Source organism: Tachyglossus aculeatus, chromosome X2 (genome assembly GCF_015852505.1).
Source record: "Tachyglossus aculeatus isolate mTacAcu1 chromosome X2, mTacAcu1.pri, whole genome shotgun sequence".
In the NCBI taxonomy this organism is placed as follows: domain Eukaryota; kingdom Metazoa; phylum Chordata; class Mammalia; order Monotremata; family Tachyglossidae; genus Tachyglossus; species Tachyglossus aculeatus.
In genome coordinates, this window is record NC_052100.1 from 19857285 (window position 1) to 19874094 (window position 16810).

Sequence of the window (16810 nt, forward strand, 5' to 3'; positions counted from 1 at the left end):
AATATGACTGATTGAATGAATGAATCAGGAACAAGTCAAGGAGGAAGGGCAGTTTGCCCAGGTCAGAGTCCCTGCTCTGCGAGCTCCATTTAGAGGGGCCAGTGGGGTGGGGGAACAGTAGAAAGTCACAAGGGGTGAAGGGTTGGATGGGGGTGAGCTGATGGGGTTTGATGCCAGGGATGGGAGGTTGGACCCAAGCGCTTAGTACAGTGCTCTGCACACAGTAAGCACTCAATAAATACAATTGAATGAATGAATGAGAAACGACAGGGATGAGGTGAGCACAGAATTGGGTAGAGGCAAACCTGGCCAAATCCTAGAACTCCGAGGACCACAGTTACCAGCCTCTGGTCCACAGTGACTGCTGCTTCTTCAAATCCTATAGGCTAAGAAGAGAGGCCTCTTGCAGCAGCATGAGTGTAGATGGGGTCTCTACCAAAAACTTTCCTAGACAACATACACAGTACCTGTTCTCCCTCCTACTAGGACTGTGAGCCAAATAATAATGATGATGGCATTTATTAAGCGCTTACTATGTGCAAAGCACTGTTCTAAGAGCTGGGGAGGTTACAAGGTGATCAGTTTGCCCCAAGGGGCTCACATTCTTAATCCCCATTTTCCAGGATTAAGTCGAGGATGATACCAAGGTTGTGGGCTTGTGAGATGGGAAGGATGGTAGTGCCATCTACAGTGACGGGAAAGTCAGGGGGAGGACAGGGTTTGGGAGGGAAGATAAGGAATTCAGTCTTGGACATACTGAGTTTTAGATGGGGCAAACATCCAGATGGAGATGTCCTGAAGGCAGGAGGAGATACGAGCCTGGAGGGAGGGAGAGAGAGCAAGGGCAGAGATGTAGATTTGGGTGTCATCAGCGTAGAGACGATAGTTGGAGCCGTGGGAGCGAATGAGTTCACCAAGGGAGTGAGTGTAGATAGAGAACAGAAGGGGACCAAGAACTGACCCTTGAGGAACCCCTACAGTAAGGGGATGGGAGGGGGAGGAGGAGCGCAAAGGAGAATGAACGGCCGGAGAGATAAGAGGATAGAGTCTGAGCATCAGCATTTGAGCATCTGCTCAAACCTGAAAACTCTTCCCCCCGACCTGCATATGATCCCTAAAAAAAACCCCTTTCCCTCCTCCCCACCCAACCTAGAAGAAAACCCCTAAAGAGAAACACAGAGATACAGAAATGAAGGTGAGACAAATGCCTTTACTTAACAACGTTTCAGAGGTTGTTTTCTGCCAAGGATATGTTCCAAAGGAACCCCGTAGGGCCAAGAGAAAGCAGTTCAATGAAGGATGAATAAGAGAGCCCTGGAAAAAAGGAAAAAAAATCAGAAGTTATTCCTCCTGGTGACACGGAATACCCTAAAATAGGCTGTTGAGGGGCTGCATTGAGCTCCTTTGCCCAGCCCTTTCCCAGGCCTGCACCCCAGACTCCTAACTCCCTCCCCTCCAAGAACCAGGAGGCCTTTCTCTCAGACAACTCTTCTCCCCACTAGAACCCCCTTCCCCCATCCCACCCTCCCTTCTTTCTCCCTCTCCCACAATCCAGCTCTTCCCACCAAAACATAACAAGGAAAAGAAATTAACCTGTGGCATTCTGAGGCTCCTAGACAAGCAGATCTTACTCTTGATGTTCAGTGCTGTCATTGCTTTTGCTTTTCTTGGGTGATGATGGCTGGTCTTCCGGGGGTTCCTGGTGACTGGTTTCCCCTGAGTCTTCACGATGACGCTTGATTTGGCTGCAACTAGGAATCTCTTCTATGTTTCCCAGGTTGGAGAAGAGGAATAAATATGTGAAGAGGCTCAGCCCTATGCAATCTCAGAGAACCCAGATATTTTGTTCCCCAAGTTCAGTTCCTTGAGGTCAGCGAGCATATCTACCAACCCTACTGTACTCTTCCAAGCATTTAGTACAGTGCTCTGCTCCCACTAAGCACGCAATTCTTGTCATTGATTGATTGTGAGCTCACCGTGGGCAGGGAGCATGTCTACCAACTCTGTTAGTACAGTGCTCTGCACACAGAGTCAGTGCTCAATAAATACCACTGGTGATGATGATGGAGCCCCACCCCAGTCCATACCCACAACTAAGTAGTGCTGACACCAGATCTCACTGATCTCATTAGCACAGCTAGCTTCCTTCCCAGGAAGCGGCGGGCCCACCTAAAAGCTCCTCATTCCTTCTACTCTCCAGAACCAAACTCCGAACATCTTGCCTCTCAATCCTACCTGCGGCCGCATTAGAAGCACTGCATTCACCACATTCCCATTCAGTACAGTGACTCTGAAGGAAAGAGCAAGCCCTGTGGGTCCCTTGAGATCCGCAAGTATTACACAGTAGGAGGGTCCACTCCCTGTCGAAAGAGCCATAGAGGGGATTGTAGTAATTAGGCCCAGCCACAGACAGGGGTGGGGCTCCTAGGAGGATGCTGGAGAAGCGGGCTAGGACTCAGTCTCTCCATTTGACTGAAGGAGTGACAGACTCCAAGAGAGAAAGGGACTTGTCCAAAGGCACTTAATCGGCGATCGAACTGAAATGGCGCCCAGGAATCCTGCCTTCTGGCCACGTGTGAGCTGTGTCAGGAAAGGCCGTGGGTACAGGGAGAGAGTCTAGCTCCAAGTGGTTAAGATCAGTGCTGAAACTGAATTCCCCAAGGGCACACAAGGGTTCAACTCCCCAAACCCAAAGGATGAATGGGTTTTGCTCCCAAATCCCTCTCCCACAATCCAGCTCTTCCCACCAAACTCCCAAGCTTCCTACCCATCATCCGCAAAGTTGTTTCGGCCCTGGTCATAAAAGCAGATTTGAGAGTCACAGTGCTGGTATTGTTGGTACAACCCTGAGAAAGCCCCAGGCTCAAGCTCCCAGGAGGCATCCCTGCGAAGAACAGCAAAGCAGTGCAGATGAAATGTGAGGCATGCAACTGGACAGCAGGAATCTCTTTCCCCTTGGACAGGAGCCAAGAAGTCCAGGGAGACAGGGCTTGGGGAAGAGCTGAGACCGAGATGCTAAATTTAGCAGCAGGAGCGGAAGGCTGGGGTAGCGGGGAGATTGACCAGTCCCCTCCCAGAATCCCCAAATCTTAGTCTCCTGAATTTCCCAGTAGAGTCTGCTCCCTATTCCAAAGATCCAGCCCTTCTGTTTCCTGGTTTGTTCTGGAATCGGGGGTTCTTGTTACCTGTCTGGAATATGTATTCCCATTCTTAGCATTTCCTCATGAAACTCTTCCCTATTGTTACACTGAGGACATTTGAAGAAATGTATTGCTGAAGAATGGGCATACTGCTGCAAGAGAAACAAGAGAAGAGGGATTGGTGAGAACCGGGTGGGGGGGCAGGGCAACTTTTTATTTAGAGGGTGGGGGTTGAACTTGGGGACTGCCTATCAACTGGTTGGGGTTTGCCTGTGGCAGCAGTGGGAGGGCGATATGCCAGGTTGGCGGGGAGGGGGTGATTTGCCCCCATGGGCAGGGAGTGGGGGTGCTGATGGTGGCAGTGAGCAGGGAGGAGGCAAAGAGGGGGAACAGGGGGCCAGCTGGCTGCTGAGGAAGAGGGCCACTCTCCTCTACGCCTGTTGGGGTGGGGGAGGGGGTCTTCAGCAGCTCCAGCTCGCCCTGAGGATGATGGGAACCCCACAGGTTCCATCCCAGGGGCTCAACCCCTGACCCCTTTCCAAGCCCAAGGGACAAGGCTACCCTTCTTGTGAAAAAGAGGAGGTGAAAATATGGTGGTTGCTTCCACCGTGCTTCATGGGCCATCACCCCTCCATGAAGGTAGTGCCTACTAGGTTGAGGATAGCCTTTGAAATCCTCCAGAACAAAGACGACAGAAGGAGTCCACTAGAAGATTTGACTGGATCTAATTAATGGAGTTGGCCAGAGAGGGGAGGGCCTCAGTCGCAGGGTCTGGCTGAGGGAGCAATTTGGAAAGGGCAGAAGTCCGCCATGACTCTAACTGCACCTGGACCCATCCTTCCACACTGTGAGCCCTTTGTGGGCAGGGACTGCCTCTCTGTTGCTGAACTGAACTTTCCAAGTGCTTAGTACAGTGCTCTGTACACAATAAGCGCTCAATAAACGCGATTGAACGAATGCTCTACTGCCCGGCACATCTTCTGTCCACTGCCGGAGGGCCCAGGGCCCTTCTAGAGTTCGTGTCCATTTTAGGGGGTCTCTCGGGCTGATTTAGCCCCGGACAAAGTTTTACTAACTCTGTTGTAGTGTTCCCTCCCAAGCACTTAGTACAGTGCCCTGCACACAGTAAGCATTTAATAAATACAATTGATTGATTGATTTCAGGAGCAAATACGTGAAGAGGCTCAGCCCTATGCAATCTCAGAGAGCCCAGATATTTGATCTGATTGATTGGATGAGCCCTGGGCTCATCCTAGAGAAAACACACGGAAGTTCCCAGCCTCCCACTGGTCCCCTGGACCGGAGATGACCCGAGACCATCCTGGTCTGGTCTTCCTGCTAACAGCCCGGATCACAGTGGAGACACCTTGGGCTATCCCTAACTGGACTGCATGGCTGGGAGCCAAGCAGAAACCATGTCGGTCACCAAGAACCGAGAGAGAGAGAGAGAGAGCTGATGTTTGCTCAGGCATTCTTCCGGCCTCTTCCAGGGGTGCTCAGCTCTGGGTGATCCAGGGTCTCAGGCCCCGGGGACAGCCTGATGCAAATACAAGGGCCTCACCTGCATGCAGCCGCGGTGATATATTGTGTGATTGCAACATGGACTCTGGATGAGATCATTCTGCACAGAGAGATTTTCACAACATAAAATGCAATCTTCTAGCCCTAACGGTCCTGGTTGCATCACCTGGGTTGGACTATGTTTCTGGCAAAACGACCTGTTATAGAGGAAAAAGATTTGATTTCTGACTTGAAACAAGTAAAGCTTCTTAAGGAATGCCTTATAAAAAAACTATTACACAGACACATCCAACCCTCTATGAACTCCCCAAGAAGAAGATGAAGGCTAGTTCAAAGCAGATGTACTCCTCTTTCGGTTCCTTCAGTTTCTTGCTGGGGGAGAAAGCTGTCCTGAGGACCTCCCCAAGGCCACAATTCCACAGATGAAGGCACCGTTTTGTTCCGTATAGAATGCTGGCCAAGTAGAATTCAAAAGGGTGAGAAGGGGAGCTCTGAGTCTAAAGCCACTCAAGTGGCTTAAGACTGGAAAATGGAAAAAAAAGGGGAGAAACAGGCAATCAGATTGACCCAATTACAGAAGAACATAAAATGGGCCCTTTCTGGGCCACGCCAAGGGGCCACCAGGGTAGAATTCTGTCCAGCGATTCCGGACAACAGAGGGCTTGGAGGAACCCAAGTGAAGATCGCCTTCCTTGATGTTCATCCCTAATGTTTAGGGATGTACTGTCTATAACCTGCCTAACTTTTCCCTCTATATCCCTAATTCGAGTAAAAGCCAATAATTTACTTAAGCTCTTCTTGAAACTACTGATATTTTTAGCCTGCCCAACTTCATCAGCTCTGTGAAGTGCTTCCTCTGAGTTGCTGTGAAGCTACTCCCTTCTAACGTCAATGGGTGACAACAATTCTACTTTCAGCCTATTCCCCCCCTTCAGGATTCTGTGAACGATCGATCGTTCATTGGCATTGATTGAGTGCCGACTGTCTGCAGAACACTGTACGAAGCTCTTGAGAGAGTACAATACAGTAGACCCGTTCCCTGCCCGCAAGGGACTTAACGGACTGGGGAGACAGACCTGAAAATAAATTACCGACAGATACGGACATAAGTACGATAACCACTCTGTCTCTCTTTCCACGGCAACCCGTCTCTAAACCCATTCTGGCAGAAAAGGAAATCCCAGATGGACAGGACGGACCTTCTCTACAACTTACTTGTATTCTCCAAAGAACTGTGAGATGCATCCCCTTTCGCGGCCACAGGGAAGATGGAAACTTCTGCGGCATCTCTCATTCTGGCAGTAGATGGCAGCCCCCCTTTTTTTACAGATGAAGCAGATCTACAAATGAGATGCAGTCAGGGCACACGACCCCAAGACAGAGAAGTAGATGACATTAAATTTCTACGTCGCAAACGTACGTGTCTCCGAAAGCTGTGCTGTCCCCAGTAAAATTAGCTCAATATCGCTCCCCTCCCAACTCTCCATTTGTGACCCCTAGTTCCGGGCGGGGGTCAGTAAGAGACGGGGATATGCGGAAATCTATTAATTCTCCCATATCTGACCAAGCACCAAGAATGCGAGAAGCGGGGGTGGTGGTGGTGGCATGAAGAGATGGAGAGAGAAAAATGGGCAGAGGATCCCGCTGTCCGTTCCGGCATCACTAACCTTCTTGGATGCGCGGGTTACCTCTTTTTTAATGTCCTCGGGTAAGAATCCATGGAATCCATTGTCATGTTCGCCCCTCTGCGGCAGCCCAGTAGAGAGAATCTGGGAAGCAATGGAGCAGGGGCATCATAAACACCCAGGGATAACAAAAGTGTGAGGGTGAGAGGAAGAGGGGAAAATAGGGAGAAAGGTATTAGTAGAAAACTGTATTAGTAAATGGCATTTCTTGAGCAACTACTGCAGCTGGGGGCAAGGAGAGAAACTGGAAGGAAACGGGCAGCAGTTGTTGAGGAGCAGAGGAAGGGCATTACACTCACAAGGCAGAAATAATGTAGGTTGAGATTGTCTTTCTGCATAAACTCTCCTAACTTTTCAGGGTCCCCAGCTTCTTGACGACACAGCCGACAGACTGAAATAGAGACCGGAGTCAACCTAGTTATCACAACTGGCTCGGAGGGATGATTATGGACAAAAGGGGAAGTGGGAAAGCTTTATAATAATGATGGCATTTATTAAGCGCTTACTATGTGCAAAGCACTGTTCTAAGCGCTGGGGAGGTTACAAGGTGATCATGTTGTCCCACAGGGGGCTCACAGTCTCAATCCCCATTTTACAGATGAGGTAACTGAGGCACAGAGAAGTTAAATGACTTGCCCAAAGTCACACAGCTGACAATTGGCAGAGCCGGGATTTGAACCCGTGACCTCTGATTCCAAAGGCCGGGCTCTTTCCACTGAGCCACACCGCTTTATTCCTCAGAGCCCCCAAGATTAGGATGGGGCAGGGGAGGGCGAGGGCTGGGTCCACTTCACACTACTCGAAAGGGTACTAAAGTTAGGCCTGCGTACTCAACTCAGGTACATTACCTAGACAGAGTAAGTGGTAACTTGTGGTTTTTAGTTGATTGGGGTACATGGTGCAGTAAGCTGTCTTGTTTCTTACTCAACCACAAACTTTTCACAGCACACTTTCTTACATCTTCTGTGCCGGAAGAGGTAAGAACTACAGGGTGGGTGGGGCCTGGTGACACCAGAGCACCAGAAGTCAGGATGTCTGAAGTCTCCTCAGGTTCTAGCTGACCGGAGTCCCGTCCTCCAACGTCCCTTCATTAGAAAGGGGATGCTCCAGACTGCAAGCTCTTTATGGGCAGGGAACGTGTCTACCAACCCTTGGGATATTGTACTCTCCCAAGCACTTAGTACAGTGCTCTGCACACAGTAAGCACACAATAAATACCATTGATTGATGGATGTGGGGAGGAGAGGAGGAGTAACAATTATCGCTTTCTTGGAAAGGAGAGTAAAGATGAAGGAGATGGACTTCAGACAATGCTTCAAAGCTCCTCCAAGTAAATTACGCAGGAAAATTCTGGCTGGGACATCCCTGGTTTTCCAGGAATGGGGACGGAAAGGGGAGTGGTCATTCTAGGTAAAGCACAAATGGCAACCTCCAATCCCTCACCAGGTGAAGGCAGTTGGGTCCACCAAGACATGGCTGGCTTCTGCAAAACAGAAAGGACAGAATAGCCCTTAGATATTTCTCCTTCTGAACTCCACGAGAGCTCTAAGTCTGCACCTCCTCTTACTCTTCATCCTTCTCTCCCGTCTTCCACACACTATTTATTGCCTCATCCTTTCCCAATCTCATGGTCTTCCGCAAGTCTCGACCACCTGCTGATGATAACAGGGCGAGAAGCAAGCTCCTCAGTGGGAGATCCCACAACCAGGCTTTAGGTAGAATCCATTGTCGATTCTGCCCCTTCCAATCCAGGTACTCGACCCAACCCTGAAGCCTACTATCTCTATTCTCTGTGAGAAACGCAGAGAAGGGAGAACATCTACGAGAGATTAAAATGGGGTCAAGCCAGCAAGAGAATCAAGGGGTCCTCACTTGTTTTGGTAAAATCAGTCATTTAAAAAGCCACAAGATACACGGTGTAGACACACACCCATGAGAGAGGGGCCTCTTCTGACTCCCAAATGCTATTCCAGTTGGACACGACTGAATCTAAATGGTCCAGAGGAGGGGAGCTGTTGAACTTCATTTTTCCTGAGTGCCCCAGCCACTGTATTGCAAGGAAACCCAGAAGCTACTCACATTCATTAGGTTACCAGGTCACTTAAATCCATTACACGCAATCCACAAGGTTCTGAGGTGTCAATGTGTTCGTTATTCTTCAAGCATTTTTCCTGCGAACCAAAAGAAGGATCTCCTAAAGGCAAGTTCAGACTCTTTTGGGGGGCCGGGGGGGGGGGGGGGCGGGCAACGGGTGCTGCCCTGCTTTCATGTTCTGAAATGACCGCTCAACAGTGGAAAACAATCTCCCACCCCTTCTGTGGGGTGGCCTGGTAGCTGGTCTAACATGATGCAATCCCTCAGCATGACACTTGGATCAATTAAACCACAAAGAAGGCCTGGGTTCGCTGGCACGCCCAATGATTCCCTCTGGCATCATGTTTGTCTACTACAGTGCGCTCACACCGCTCCTGTGTTCACCAGTGGAAATCTGTGTATATTCTATGCTATTGATGCTTGTTTACTTGTTTTGATGTCTGTCTCCCCCTCTTCTAGACTGTGAGTCCGTGGTGGGCAGAGATTGGCATGGACTGCACAAGTTTCTACCATAAAAAAACCTCCCTATTTGACCCACTATCAGTTCGTGCCCCTTTCACTCCTCTGACGTGACACTCTCCAAACCCCATCAGAAGCCTCCCTCCCTCCCTCAATGGTACTTGTGTGCTTTCTATGTATAGAGCACTGTACTAAACCCTTGGACTTGATTCTATAACAGTGATAATACTGGCATTTGTTAAGCGCTTACTATGTGACGGGGAAGCACTGAGGTGGATACAAGCAAATCGGGTTGGAGATAACCCCCGTCCTGCATAGGGCTCACAGTCTTAATCCCCATTTTACAGGTGAGGTAACTGAGGCACAGAGAAGTGAAGTCACCTGCACAAGGCCAGACAACAGACAAGTAGCAGAGAGCGGACAAGTCCCAAGCCTCCTTGAAAGTTACGACCACTTCTTCTAGACACATTCTTCAGCCCTTTCTTGTTTCAAAATGGCATTTATTAAGCCCTCACTAGTTGCAAAGCACTGGGGTACATCCAATAGTCAGATCAGACACAGTCTCTGTCCTGCACGGGGCTCACAGTAGAAGAGGGAGGGAGAGTAGGTGTCATATCCCTACTTTACAAATGAGGGAACTGAAGATCAGAGAGGTTTGGGTGACACAACGGGCCAGGGGTGGAGCTGGATCTCTCATCTCCTCAGATTCGCCCCTTCCCCCCCCATCAGATGGCCATCACCCTGGTCTAGGCACGCATCACAACCTGGGTAGATTATAATACAGCTTCTCCCCTCTCCAAGGCCACACTTCAGTGTGTTGCTGATTCTTTCTCTGAAATGTCATTCTACGCACAACTTTCAACTCCGTCAAAATCTTCGATGGCTACCCCTTCACCTGTGACAGAAAATCCAGACCTTCAACTTTAAGATATTCCATTGGCTCTCCCTCCCTCTTACCCATCCCCCTCTCTTCTTCCACCACAGCTCATCTCACACTCATTCTTCCCAAGCTAACCTTCTGGCCGTGCTTCTTTCTCAAGTCCGTCCTCCTGTTTGGAACACCCTCCCCACTGGTCCGCCCTCGCCCACCTCCTCCAGCAGGACTTCCCTGACTAAGCTCCGCCTTTGATATGCCTGAGTATTTATGCAGGTTGAGCGGATTATGGAAGGATAAATAAATGAAAGCAAAATACTTCGCTAGCAAAGGCTGTAGTGTTTGGGCATGGCTTGTGGCCCTGAGTCTCCCTCCCCGGTAGATTATAAGCCTCCTGAGGACAGGGTCTGTGGCTCTTAATTGTACCCCGCCTAGTTCATGGCCCCGGCCGCTGAGGATAACGATAAAGATGGAGTGATAGGTGAAAGTGACAGGTGAGCCTCCGTCCCATCGCCTTCAGGGGCACGCAGAGATGCTTGTAGAGGCCAAGGTACGCGGTGCCCTAGGTTCTGATCCCTGATTCTCCACTTATCTGCTGTGTGACTTTGGGCAAGTCATTTCACTTCTCTGTGCCTCAGTCACCTCATCTGTAAAATGGGGATTCATTCATCCAATCGTATTTATAGAGCACTGTACTAAGCGCTTGGGAAGTACAATTCTGCCACAAATAGAAACAATCCCTACCCAACAACGGGATTAAGAACATAAACCCCACGTAGGACCTGGACTGTGTCCAACCTTGTATCTATCCCGGCGCTTAGTACAGTCCCTGGCACATAGTAAGCGCTTAACAAACATCACAAACAATTAACAAACCATACACGTTCAGGCTCACACTGACTGCTGTGTAGCACTTGAAACTGCCTTTCTTCTAGCCCTTGCCCTTTGTTGCATTTGTCCTCCCAAAACCAAAGCGCCGGATGGCAATTCTGATGCCAGAAGACTCTCTCTCATGTCTCAAGTGCCCTAGCACTAGTGTCAATCAAATCAATCCACGGTGTTTATTGAACGTCTGCTGCGTGCAGAGCAACAGAGCACATTGTTAGGTTGGCCTTCAGTCCACCTTTGTACCTTTCCTTCTGGCTGTTTCTCAAGAGTGTTCGAATGCTAAGCCCTCCATAAAAGGTGGTCTCGGGCATCCTTTCATGTTTCATCCATATCAGAAGACCCTGACGTAGCTGAGCCTGATACTGCAACACTGCAGGACCTCAATAAATAGCCTTGAATGACTGACTGAAGAAAACCTGAAATCTTCTAGGAATCTTCCATAATTCTTAGATAACCCAAACTCAAGGTAAGGGCTCTTTTAGACCACTGCAATCAGTTTTAAAATGACTAGAAACAGAGCTCCCTGTTTCTTACCAAGAAACACACCAACGGCTCAGTGGAAAGAGCACGGGCTTGGGAGTCAGAGGACCTGGGTTCTAATCCTGGCTCCACCACTTGTCTGCTGTGTGACCTGGGGCAAGCCACTTAACTTCTCTGTGCCCCAGGTACCTCCTCTGTAAAATGGGGATTAAGACTGTGAGCCCCATGTGGGACAACCTGAACACCTTGTATCTACCCCAGTGCTTAGAACAGTGCTTGGCACCTAGTAAGCGCTTAACAATTACCATTAAAAAAAAAAGATACAGCAGATAAGTTGTAAACTTTATCAGCATTACTCCTTGTTCTCTGCCACATGGATGTGCAGAACCACTTCTTCCTACACCAAATCTATTTGCCACAACTTACGGATCGAGTTATACCAGAAAAGACGTGTGTTGTGCAAAGAAGAGCCCCTAATCCTTCCCTCATGTGCTGTTCAAATTGTGCAGTAAAAAAAAAACGTGCCACGGCAGAACTGTTGTACAGGAAGTCGTCAGATTTACAACACAACCAGTTCCTGAAAACGCCAAGTCGGAACCAATTTTGCCAGAGGAATGATGTTATAAATGGGGGACTGGTTTCTGCACCAAGCCTGGCTACCCTATTTTTATTAAAATTTCCCAGCATTGTGTATTCACTCATTTATGGACGGGTCCTATTGCTAGATGAATACTTTGTACTGCAACTAGCAATCACACGGACATAAAAATCACAAGGTTAAAAGCAGAGCACATAGGGAATTATAGAACAATACCGCGTCACCCTAGTGGAAAGCAAATAGCTCTAGCAGACGACTTGAATTCTAGTCCCAGCTTTGCCCTAGGATCATAGTCACCGGAGAGCCACCATGGGCATTCTGCAAGATGGCCAGGCCCAGTAGAAATTCTGAAAAACAGTGGGCTAAAATAAACAGCAAAGACTGACCGCAGCAGATACCAGGGCAACTGCCCGGTTGACTGAGGTTCTTCGACACAGCAGCGGCACTATGCTGCAGCCACTTTAGTCTGAAATAGGCCCCGCACATAGCCCTCTGCCCACATTTCGCATGCTCGCCATGCACACTCCTTGCCCCAGCGAGAATTTGACACGCTGGGAAGGAAGAGTGTGAGTGGTGCTGTGCAAACCGCTAGTGCCAGGGTCCATTTCTTCGCGCAGGCGCCCCTTCCGAAATCTCGGGCCTGAAGCTTATCCGATGTTCCTGACGGGAGACGGCATCATCTCCACCTCAACCGACAAATGGGTCTAAAACACATAGAGAAATTAAAAAATTAAAAAGCGAGCCCCTGGGTGAATCTGCTCTGGTGAGACTCCCAGGGAATCGTGAGGTGATTTGGCGGGACTATCTGAACTATAAACCAGTTGGACTCGGTCCCTGCCCCAAGCGGGCCTGACGGTCTAAGGAGGAGGGAGATGCGGAAATGGAGGAACGGAGAAGTTCCAGGCCCGGGTTCTTTCCACTCTGAAAGTCTTCTCACCATAGTCATCAGTGGTATTTTTTGGAGCGCTTACTGTGTGCAAAGCACTGTACTAAGCGCTCACACGGGTCTTGTCTGCATTTGGCAGGTGCTGCTTCTGGCTCCCTCCTCGGCCCACGGCATGCAAGGGAGGGGAAGAGGGGAAAGAAGAGGCAAATGCAGCCATCCCTTTGGCTGGGCTGTCGCCACAAAACCTACCACCATGGGTGGTGATGGGAGTGAGGCGGGGAGAAAGGGGAGGAGGAGGAGAAGGAAGGAATTGTGTGGCAATTACCACAGCTGGGCTGTCCTTGCTCCTCCCCCATCCCACCCTGGTCCAGGGGTGCAGGGGAGAGGAAGGAGTCAAAGGGGCGAGTGTGGGGAAAGGGAACAAGACAGCTGATAATGGGGAGAGGCCCAAGTAATGTAATGCATTCATTCATTCAACTGTATTTATTGAGTGCTTTCTGTGTACAGAGCACTGTACTGAGTGCTTGGAAAGTACTGTTCAGCAACAAAAAGACAAACCCTACCCACAGCGTGCTCACAGTCTAGAAGGGGGCAGACAGGCATCAAAACAAGTAAACAGGCATCGATAACATCAATATAAACAAACGGAATTATAGATACATACACATCATTAATATGAATAAACGTAATTATCACTATGTACATATATACACAAGTCCCGGGGAGGGGTGGGGGACAGAGCAAAGGGAGCGAGTTGGGGTGATGGGGAGGGGAGGGGGAGTAGAGGAAAAGGGGGGTTCAGTCTGGGAAGGCCTCCTGGAGGAGGTGAGCCCGGGGCATTTCAGGTGGAGGGGAAAGGCTGTCCCTCAGTGTAGTACATACCTTAGGAGCCTGGTGGCATAAAGTCGGATCCAATACCCTAAACTTGAAATGGTATGCAAATTCAGTGATTTTGGAAGGGCTGTTGTGAAAACTCAGACAATGGAATGCAAGGATTTCTTATATCGAATGTAACAGTCCCAAAACAAGCCTATGCAAGGTGTTGCGGTATCCCCTGATTGAAGAAAAATAATAATAATGGAATCTGTTAAGCGCTTACTATATGTCAGGCACTGTACTAAGCACTGCGGTGGATAGAAACAAAGCAGGTAGGGCACAGTCCCATGTGGGGCTCACAGTCTCAATCCCCATTTTACAGATGAGGTCACTGAGGCACAGAGAAGTGCAGTGAAGTGACTTGCCCACGGTCACACAGCACACAAGTGGAAGAGTCAGGATTAGAACCCATTACCTTCTGACTCCCGGGCCCACGCTCTATCCACTATGCCACGATACCTACTAATAAATAATAATAATGGCAATATTTTTTAAGCACTTACCAGGTACCAATTACAGTACTAAGTGGTGGGGTAGATAAAAGATAATCAGGTCGGTCCCAGTCCCTGTCCCAAGTGGGGCTGACAGTCTAAGGAGGAGGAAGATGAGAAAACAGAGGCACAGAGAAGCTCCAGGCCCGGGTTCTTTCCACTTGGCTATGCTGCTTCTGGACAGAAAACTACGAAGTCCAAATTCTTGCCCACTTCAAGCCTGGCCATACATAGATAGCTGTTCCTCGTGGAGAAAAGACTATCACTAATAGGTGTAGTCAAACAAGATCACACATTTTCAATGACGTCTGAACAGTAGTTCAAGTCGTGACAAGTCCCAGTTAGTTCCGTGAAACTGGTTCTGTGAAGACAAGTGTTACGTGAAAGGGTGCTAAATGAAGTATAACTTTCCAGGGAGAGTAATAACGCAAAACACTTTTATTATGTTCCCAATATCCAAAAATTTGACCAAAACAAGAGAAATACATATTGAGCACTTAAAAAGTCACATTTGTTAACACTCTAACAACGTACATGATCAAAGAGCAATGCAATTAGGCACTAATAAAAGATAATTAGACAATCAAATGCTAATACATAATCACAAAAAAGCAGAATTGTCCTCACCAAAAGCTCTGCACGGATTGACTTAGCGATAACCCAAATCCAGACACTCGAGCACAATTCAACCACTCTCAGAGTCACAACTCTACGTGATAGTCTTTCTAGTAAAAACTCACCGCAGTCATTCCTCCATTTTAGTGATTTTGCATTGACGTTTTACCTCTGCAGAGTACTATGTGGCATTATTTGAAATGAGAGGTCACAGTATACTTCATGGCATGAGGTACAACGTCAATGGAAAATTTGTTCTGGTGACGCAGAGGGTTTCTGAAATCACAGTACACAAAACGCCTCGTCCACAGCTCACACTACTGGGCGTCAAGTGGGAGCTCTATAAGAGAAGTGTAATGCTGGTATATTGTGGGGGAAAAAGAATCACTCAAGCGGAGGGATAATTGCACGGAGTTTCCACTAGTAAATCTTTTCAAAATAGTTACCATGGGACTTCCTTAAGATTCCCCCAGAGGAAAACTTGTGGTGGAAAGTGCCAATTCACCAGAATGGGAGCAAAACCCTTCAGTTAAGCAATGCTACTTATTAAACGTTTACTGCGAGCAGAGCATGGAACTAAGTGCTTGAGAGAGTACACTTAAGTAAGTTGGTAAACATGATTCCTGCCCTCAAGAGGGCTTACAATCTAGTCCAGGAGACATATACTACAATTAATTTCAGGTAAGGGAAGCAACAGATTGCTACAGCGGCATCTGCAAAAACGTTTAGCTTTACTGGGACAACCGACCCAAACACGGGTTTCATCTGCACTTTGAAGTCAAAAATGATTGCCTGGTAAATGTTTGCCACACAAAACTTTTTGTCCGATAATTATCTGCCTAACAAATACTTGCCGGATCCTGTGAAAAAGAAAAATTCCCCTTAAGCAAATTATTTGCACAATGCTTTCCAGAGTAGACCCAATCTGCGGTTTTTTTTACCCTTTCTCTATCTGCTACCTGCTCAGCAACACTGGAAAATCAAATTTATTTTTCATCATGCCATCAACAGACGTGACATATTCGGTTGCCTATAGATCCCAATTACAGAGCTGACCTCCACTCAGCCGCTGGGGAGGCTATCACGTTTACAGTCATTCAATCGTATCTATTAAGCGCTCACTGTGTGCAGGGCGCTGGACTAAGCGCTTGGGAAAGTACAGTACAACAATAAACAGTGCCATTCCCTGCACACAACGATCTCACAGTCTGGGGCGGGCGGAGGGGGGCAGAGAAGGCCGAGCTTTACTGGAAGAAACGTTTTCCCCCCTCTTGCAGAGCACCTTACTAAGCGCTTGGGAGAGGACGATTCAAGAGCGTTGGCGGACCATCATCATCATCATCAATCGTATTTATTGAGCGCTATGTGCAGAGCACTGTACTAAGCGCTTGGGAAGTACAAATTGGCAACATCTAGAGACAGTCCCTACCCAACAGTGGGCTCACAGTCTAAAAGGGGGAGACAGAGAACAAAACCAAACATACTAACAAAATCAAATAAATAGAATCGCTATGTACAAGTAAAACAGAGTAGCAAATATGTACAAACATATATACAGGTGCACTAATTCACTCAATCGTATTTACTGAGCGCTTACTGTGTGCAGAGCACTGGACTATGCGCTGGGAAGGTACAATTCGGCCACAGACAGAGACAATCCCCACGCAACAACGAGCTCACGGCCTAGAAGGGCGAGACGGACGACACACTGCGCGCTTACTGTCTCTGTATGTTGCCAACTTGTACTTCCCAAGCGCTCAGTACAGTGCTCTGCACACAGTAAGCGCTCAATACATACGATTGATGATGATGATGCGGAGCGGTACTAAGCGCTGGGGGGGAGGCCAAACAGTAAGCAGCGACATTCCCCGTCCCGAACGAGCTCCCGGTCTGGAGGCTCGCCCAATTCCAAAAAGGCACAACCCCCGCGCCCGCCCCGCTCCTGGTGACGGGCTCGAGGGGGGGGGGGGGACACGACCCCATTTCCCGTGGCTTCCCGCCCCGGTGTCACGACGGTGTCGGCTGGAGGAAAGAGGGTCCCTCCCCTCTTCCTTCAGCCGGGACGAAGGGAGCTTACAGCGACGAGCCCGATGGTCGGCACGGCTCGCGATGCGCGCTGCCGGATCCAGGGGATCGGGAAAGCCCGGGAGGGGCCGGCCGCGCGCACACCTCCCGTGGGGCCTTCCCGAGGGGCTCTGAGGGG

At 48.9% G+C, this 16810-nt stretch overlaps 1 protein-coding gene across 3 annotated transcripts; it reads right to left on the minus strand.

Moving 5' to 3' along the window:
• Positions 1-1190: 1190 nt before the first annotated feature.
• On the minus strand, positions 1191-16795 carry PHF7 (PHD finger protein 7). Of its 3 annotated transcripts, none has more exons than XM_038771026.1 (12): positions 16685-16795; positions 8426-8517; positions 7790-7829; positions 6646-6737; positions 6350-6430; positions 5877-6001; positions 4702-4858; positions 3186-3292; positions 2768-2884; positions 2236-2360; positions 1594-1764; positions 1191-1314 (listed from the first exon to the last, which is right to left on the minus strand). In XM_038771026.1, the coding sequence occupies exons 2-11, from the start codon at positions 8429-8431 to the stop codon at positions 1628-1630; spliced, it is 987 nt and encodes a 328-aa protein (XP_038626954.1). In that variant the 5' UTR covers positions 8432-8517; positions 16685-16795; the 3' UTR covers positions 1191-1314; positions 1594-1627. The 3 variants fall into 3 exon arrangements, with proteins under 3 accessions (XP_038626954.1, XP_038626953.1, XP_038626955.1); XM_038771025.1 differs by having other exon boundaries at positions 6329-6430; XM_038771027.1 differs by lacking the exon at positions 2768-2884 and having other exon boundaries at positions 6329-6430.
• Positions 16796-16810: the final 15 nt, after the last annotated feature.

Bases quoted from the DNA above. Each gene is read 5' to 3' on its own strand.
- PHF7 (XM_038771025.1), bottom strand. The intron at 4,859-5,876 runs GTAAGTTGTAGA...CCTCTATAACAG, and splicing joins CAGTTCTTTGGAGAATACAA to GTCGTTTTGCCAGAAACATA. The intron at 2,885-3,185 runs GTAACAAGAACC...TGTTCTTCGCAG, and splicing joins GGAATACATATTCCAGACAG to GGATGCCTCCTGGGAGCTTG.